General features: G+C 46.5%; 1 protein-coding gene across 3 annotated transcripts in view; it reads left to right on the top strand.

Moving 5' to 3' along the window:
- Positions 1–7,653, top strand: part of Thsd4 (thrombospondin type 1 domain containing 4) — a 560,327-nt gene that overhangs the window by 532,517 nt on the left and 20,157 nt on the right. For all 3 annotated transcript variants that reach the window (XM_029543546.1, XM_029543547.1, XM_021206618.1), the window contains 2 exons: positions 6,208–6,337; positions 7,166–7,370. In XM_029543546.1, coding sequence (XP_029399406.1) covers positions 6,208–6,337; positions 7,166–7,370 — 335 coding nt within the window. The remainder of the gene's footprint in view (positions 1–6,207; positions 6,338–7,165; positions 7,371–7,653) is intronic.

The following is a 7,653-nucleotide window of genomic DNA, read 5'->3' as shown; positions in this document are numbered from 1 at the left end:
GAGACAGACAGACAGGCAGACAGACAGACAGAGGCAGACAGACAGAGACAGACAGACAGACAGACAGACAGACAGAGACAGACAGACAGAGACAGAGAGAGATCAGATCCAAGAAAGTCTTGGATCTGAGGATAGCTTTTTCAAAAGAGCACTTATCTAATGGCTTTGGGGGCTAGAATTTAAGTCTTTGTTTCTTTTTTATTCGGGGGGTGGAAGGATAGGACTGGGTGGCTGGAATTCTTTATGCTCAAAGCCTTGATGATTCTGAAATGATTGATTCTGCCTGGTAATTGGAGAATTAATGTATGAGCTCTTATTGCACCCATTTTGCTGCGCTCAGACTACATGAGCCGAGATGTGGCCTGAAGAGTGACTGAACTGGCTTCTATTGTAGGTCTGTAAGGGGAAATGAGATGCCTGTAGACTGTGTCTTGACAGAGCCAGACAGCTAGCGATAACTCTGCCAAAAGGCCACAATCATTTTAATAAGATTTTATCCTAGGCATTACAGAGATAAGCAGGGTATCTCAGCATTGACAAAGGAACCTGAGATCCAAACGGACTCCTTTCCAACTCTTCTGCCACTTAGGAATTGGTGCAGTGCCCAGATAGCTCAGAGGAAACTGCCACTGTGTGGTTTGCAATCCAGAATTATGTGTGCAGAAGGTTCTTCCCCACCCTGTGTAGAGACCACGTGATATTGATTTATGGATATAGTGAGGTACCGGCTGAAGAGCTGATTATCCAGGTGGTCATTCAGCAAGCCCCTCTCGGTTCTGTAACAGAGGTGATGGAGAAACACCACAGAGTCAGAGTGCCTTCAGCCTTCCCCCAGCTGCCCCGCTCTCCCTCCATTACTATCCTCGGGCACCTGACAGCACAGCACACTACTCTTCAGACTCCATTAGTCCCATGTCTGTGACAAAAGATCTGACAAGGAGCAAAGTTAAGGTATAGGAAGGGTTTTTTGTGGCTGGCAGTGTGAGGGTCCGTCGTGGTAGGGTGGTAGGAAAAGTCATGGCAACAGAAGCTAGGAGCAGCTGGTCACATCGTGTCCACTGTCAGGAATCAGAGGGTTTGTGTTCTGCCAGCCCCTGGGAGTGGAGCTGCCCACAGTTATGGTGGGTCTTCCTACCTCGGTTAATCTAGAAGTTCCCTCACACACATGCTTAGAGGCTGGTCTCATAGGTGAATCTCCAAGGTTACCATATTAACCACAATATATTCCAAGCCCCGGATCAGGTGTCTCTTCCACGGTGGGGCCTGCCTGACTCTGCATGTTTCAAGTAAGCACTCTTTGCCAGGAACTCACAACACTTCAGACACATTCCTTGGTTGTCCGGAATGTCTCCCCAAGTTTTCACTTTGTAGCCTCAGTGCTCAGCATCATGGTGAGCACATGATGTTTCCCGTGTGAGCTCCTCAGATGGTTCCTGAACAAACTGATACATTGTTACTACAGTTTAAATGTACACAATATGAACTATCAGAAGAGACACAAGAGGAGTGCTTATACCCTTAGTATTCTTGTCTTTACCCATGCTCTGTGAAGAGCATAAAGAATATGAATTTATTTTTCTAAATAAAAAAAAAACTTTGTATGTATGTGCCTACAGAGGTTTATGTGCATCACGTGTATGATGTTCCCAAAGAGTCCAGAAGTGGGCATCAGAGCCCCTAGAAGTGGTGGTTGTGAACCACCACAATGATGATGGGAGCTGAACCAGGATTTTTTTGTTTTGTTTTGTTTTGTTTTGTTTTGTTTGTTTTTTGTTTTTCGAGACAGAGTTTCTCTGTATAGCCCTGGCTGTCCTGGAACTCACTTTGTAGACCAAGCTGACCTCGAACTCATTAAAGGCGTGTGCCACCACCGCCTGGCTAAATCATATTTTTCTAAGGCAGCCTTTACTTTTTACACTATACACGCACACACACACACACACACACACACATGCACACCAGAATATGAAGTATGAAATGTAATATCCACATGATCCATTTCAAATATGTACCCTGTACATATGCACACCCATGTGTGTCTGTGTGTCCCATACTTGGCATTTGCTGCTCTAGGCATCTGAGACAATGGTCCCATTCTCTTCTTTACCCTGCAAACAGCACTGGCTCTGAAGCCAGAGAGCTTCTGAAGGGTGAAAATAAAGCATAACTGGATACATTTCCCCTTCCTCTCCCTGTGACAAACAGCGGGAGTTGGTGTGCTCCCTCCAGCAAACATTTCCAACCTTTGACACTGTGCCACAATATTGTGCTCTACAAAGTTCCTGCTCATGAGCCTCACAATCAAGTTCAATTTTTTGGGGGGGTGGGGTGTAAATAAGTTTACAACTTTTGTCTTAAGCCACATTCATAGCTACCTTTGACCACATGCCACCCTTGGGCTACAGGGGGGACACCCCTGGAACCCTGTGTCCCCATAAGAGTGGTGGCAGCAGACATGCAGGGCATGGGCCATGCAAGGCAGGTGCACGAGGCATGTGGGTAAACTGAGCCCTCAGCACAAGTGACAAGTGTGCCACCACTGTGTACTCCTTGGCTACACAACCCAGGTCCCTGTCCTGGAGAGATTATCACATATCCTTCACAAATGCCCAGACCTCTGCCAACCTCCTGGTTGGGCTCTCTTGGTTCCTGTATTTCTAAGTCTGGGGTTACTCAATTTTTTCTTTTCTTTCTTTTTTATTAAAGATTATTCTTTTTAATTTATTCATTTTATGTATGTGAGTACACTGTCACTGTCTTCAGACACACCAGAAGAGGTCATTGGATCCCTTTACAGATAGTTGTGAGCCACCATGTGGTTGCTGGAATTGAACTCAGAACCTCTGGAAGAGCAGTCAGTGCTCTTAACCACTGAGCCATCTCTCCAGCAGTGCCCCTTTCTTTTTTTCCATTTTTTTCTTGACACTTCTTTTATCTAACTCTTTATAGTGTCTCACAGATCTCAACACCATTCCCCAGTTTCTGCTTCCGTTTCCAATGTGTTGTGCTTCTGTGTTGACCAGTTTGCCTTGATGTGAGCCTGGACAACTGGTCTCAAGTTTATCCTGTTGCCTGAGCCCCGGCAGCATCTGCCCCTACACCCTGGCCTTGGTTGTTGGCAACCAGAGGAATCACTGGAGGAGACATGCTAAGTGACAGTACCACCTTCTGCAGATACTAAAGCTAACCCAAGCCGGGCAGTGGTGGTGCACGCCTTTAATCCCAGCACTCGGGAGGCAGAGGCAGGCGGATTTCTGAGTTCCAGGCCAGCCTGGTCTACAAAGTGAGTTCCAAGGCTACACAGAGAAACACTGCAGTCACCAGAAGCAGAAGTTATCAAGCTGCCATTTTCTCAGACTCGGAGAGACAAAGAGTCTCTCATTTCGTCTGCTTGGTACCTTTCCATGGAGCTGGACCATGGACAATGAGCAGTGCGTGTAAGAGCAGTCAAATGGGAGGAGAGGCAGGCAGTGGCCATCTGCCAGACAACCCCAAGCAAGATCCATCTTTCCAGGCACAGAGCATTCCTACAGTATCCTATATCATCTGTGCTGTGTGTATTAGGTTTCCCTTCTGTGAGTGCCAAGCAGTTGGGGTACCTTATTTTAGCTTCTCAGTCCACAAAGCTGTAAGTGGAAAAGTTAGACTCACACGGTCTAGAGGGAAAGGAACAGGCTACCTAAGAACTTTACCTAATCCTCTAATAGCTGAGTTTCAAATGTACACTGCAGGCTGTGGACTGGGTCTTATTCATCTTTGTAACTTAGCACAGCGTGCTTAATGTTGGTTGAATTTAATTTAAAAGTATCTCCTGGAGCTGGAGAGATGGTTCGGCAGTTAAGAGCACTATCTGCTTAACTTCCTGAGGACCCAGATTCAATTTCCAGCAGCCACATGGCTGCTGACAAGAGTCTGTCATTCCAATTCCAGGGGACCTGACACTGTCATCCAGCCTCTGTAGCCACTGTACAAAAATATCACGCACTGACATGCATGCAGCCAAAATACTCATACACACACACAAAAAAATCAATCTTAAAAATATTAAATAAAAATATATCCTATGTAAGGGATATAGGCATGTTGCTTAACAAAATTTAATACCAAAACAGGATTTTTTTTTGCTATTAATTTTATAGTCACAATTGCTTTTAACTCACTTAACAGTTGGACTTAATTGGAACATATTAAATAATGGTCTTAGGTTATAGCTACATGTACATATTTACGGACACAGTAATTTCAACAAATGATTATTTCAGATTCAAAACTCTCTCACAGACTGTCACATTTGTGGCTCAGGGAATCGCACGAGGCCAGCCTGAAGGATCCCTGCCCCGCATCTATGATGGATGACATTGAGGCACTTGTATTAAAAGTCGTGGCTGAGCCGGGCGTGGTGGCGCACGCCTTTAATCCCAGCACTAGGGAGGCAGAGGCAGACGGTTTTCTGAGTTCGAGGCCAGCCTGGTCTACAGAGTGAGTTCCAGGACAGCCAAGGCTACACAGAGAAACCCTGTCTTGAAAATAAAAAAAGTCGTGGCTGTGCTCTGGACCGTCTCATACTCTCAGTCTCTTGCCAGCTGTGTGTCTGAGCATCCACCGCCATCCAGGGCAGAGGGACATTTCTCTGAGTGGCACAGAGAGTCACAAATGGGTGTGAACGCAAGTGTTTACAGGGCAGCTAGACTAGATCCCCATCACTGCAACAGAAGTGGGTTCCCCTAGAGCCAACAGCTTCTCAGCCGTGGGTTTTTAACCAGGTTTATAGTACCAGGTGTGGATTCCCTGTAGGGTGCAGATGATAACAAGGGTACAAAATGTAAGTAATCAGAACGAATTATGTAGTATGTATGTATGTATATAAAACTGTCTAAGAACAAAGTTAATTTAAAAAGGTTTTTTCTTAAAGAAACTTTAAAAGAAAAAAGTTAGCCTGGTACAATTAAAACTGTGGTGAGTTACAGTTCTTGGGGGAGGGGGGAGCTTAACCAGTTAGAAGCACAGATATGCATAGTTTTAAATGAATGGCAATGCTCTTCCTAGGAGGAGTTGTGTGTTGGCCTAGTTTCATAATGACCTCTAGTAACACTCAAGTTCTGCCAGCAGGTGGCAGCAGAGAGAAAGGCAAAATAGAATTGAGACCTAGAAATTACCCTTAACTGGATTTTTATAGAAAATTGTTTGTCCTTATTAAGGCAATGAAACTAGTCAGTGTATTCAAAACAAAAACATGAAGCAGTTACTAGCTTTCTGGAAAAGCACTACAAGCTTAGACCTCTGATAGGTGTTACTGAGGTCTAGTGAGGTGAACCAGAACTGACCTGTCCAGGGAAGCTCTGCCTCATGGGAAACAGGTGGATGCTAAAAAGACTGCGAAGTGGGTAAGAGCACTGACTGCTCTTCCGAAGGTCCTGAGTTCAAATCCCAATAACCACTTGGTGGCTCACAACCACCCGTAATGAGATCTGATGCCCTCTTCTGGCGTGTCTGAAGACAGCTACAGAGTTCTTAGATATAGTAATAAATAAATCTTTGGGCCGGAGCAAGCAGAGGTCCTAAAAATTCAATACCCAACGAGCACATGGCGAAGGCTCACAACCATCTGTTCGGCTACAGTGTACCCATATACACAAAATAAATAAATAAATCTAAAAAAAAAAAAAAAAAAAAAAAAGACCGAGCACCTGAATCGGGACACTGTTGGGTCATGGGAAATGTGTTACAAAGGCAGCTGCTCTTTAAGTCTTGAATCTCTTCTGCTTCAACCCCTTGTATGCGCCTATGTACCTGCCTAGCAGGCCAGTTTATTCCGTGCGAGGCTGGTGGACAGCCCCCTTCCCTGACACGTGTGCACAGCCACACCCAAGCCTGCCCATTTCTCTCTCTCTCTCTCTCTCTCTCTCTCTCTCTCTCTCTCTCTCTCTCTCTCTCTCTCTCTCTCCCTCTCTCCAGCCAGACCCTGCAGGGCATTTTCTCACTGACACCTCCAGAGAATCTTGGGAAAGTTTCTGTTTGTGCCCACCCTATGCACACCCCATTAACTAGTGAGTTCTTTTACTGTCTCTGTGTGTGCATTTGTGTGCACATGCATGTATGTGCATGTGTGTGTACATATATACATGTGTTCACTGACTGCTCATCTTTACCACAGCCCAGTATCCCAGGGTGTGGGCCGGCCTTCAGCCATCTTCCTTGTCATTACAGGATCGCAGTACCCTATCTTCCGCTGTGTGCACAGAACCACACACGAGGAGGTTCCCGAGAGCTACTGTGACTCCAGCATGAAGCCGACCCCAGAGGAGGAGCCCTGCAACCTTTTCCCCTGCCCAGCCTTGTAAGAGGTCTCCCTGGTTATCTCTCACCAGGTCCCTTCTGGTTGGCAGCCATGACTTAGTCACAGATGCATTTGGATTTTTAACCCCATCTAAATGTGATGTGCAGACACTGACTGGGTCTGTGTGTAGGATACAAGCCCCTCAGCAAGCCTGCCTGCCTTTCTAGAGGAACTGATGGTCTGAAACAATCAACAGGCTTAGCCAGGAAACCCATCCAGGAACACAGGGAGGTCATAGGAGTGAGAACCCAGTAAGGAAGCTCAGCTGTGAGCTGAGTATACAGACGGTGCCAAGTCGGCATGGAGGAGTCAGGAGGTGTGTCCGAGAGAGGTTGGCAATGGGTTGTGGAATGATAAATGAGATAGCCTTAGATGGATTAGGACATGTCCTAAAAGGTCAAAGCTTTATCCTTAGAATTAAAAAAAAATGTCATTTTTATCCAAATATATACTGAACATCTAATCATGTTTCGTTCACTAATTGCCGAGATTGGCCATGAGATGACAGGCAGTAGAAGACACCCTGGCTGTAGATCTCTCAGCTCCCAAGTGGGTTAGCATTATAAGGAAATGAAGCTAATTTGGGGGTGTCATTGAGAGGTTCTGCTTTGATCACTAAATAGAAATCATCTGTGCCGTCTCACTCTTTTGATAACTGTGTACAGCAAGAATCTGGGCAGTCTAGTCACGGTAAACAGCATGCCCAACCAGCTCTCTTACAATCACAGGGCATTTAGACGCTGCTCCGGGAAGAGGGCTCCTCCCCACCCAGTGATTGTGTTAACCCATCTCCCCTCTCTGTCCACCCCAACCCACTCCATGAACCAGCTGGGACATCGGGGAGTGGTCCGAGTGCAGCAAGACCTGTGGCCTGGGCATGCAGCACCGCCAGGTCCTGTGCCGCCAGGTGTATGCCAACCGTAGCCTGACGGTGCAGCCCTACCGCTGCCAGCACCTGGAGAAGCCAGAGACAACCAGCACCTGCCAGCTCAAGATCTGCAGCGAGTGGCAGATTCGGACTGACTGGACCTCGGTACAGGACCTCCCCCTTCCTCCGATATCCATCCTTCCCTACTGCGACAATGATTCATAACCCTGGGGTAGGGTGGGGAGTGTTTGCTGGGCTGCCCGTTAGCAAACACGGCTCCTATATAGGTACAGAGTCAAAATTTAGAGCTAAGATGAAAGGATGGACTATCCAGAGACTACCCTATTCGGGTGTCCATCCCATCATCAGCCACCAAACCTAGATACTAATGCTCATGCCAGCAAGATTCTGCTGAAGGGACCCTGATATTGCGGACTCTTGTGAGGCT

This window comes from Mus pahari, chromosome 10 (assembly GCF_900095145.1).
Source record: "Mus pahari chromosome 10, PAHARI_EIJ_v1.1, whole genome shotgun sequence".
Lineage (NCBI taxonomy): Eukaryota > Metazoa > Chordata > Mammalia > Rodentia > Muridae > Mus > Mus pahari.
The sequence above is the reverse complement of the archived record's forward strand: the minus strand, read 5'-3'. Positions and strand labels throughout refer to the sequence as shown.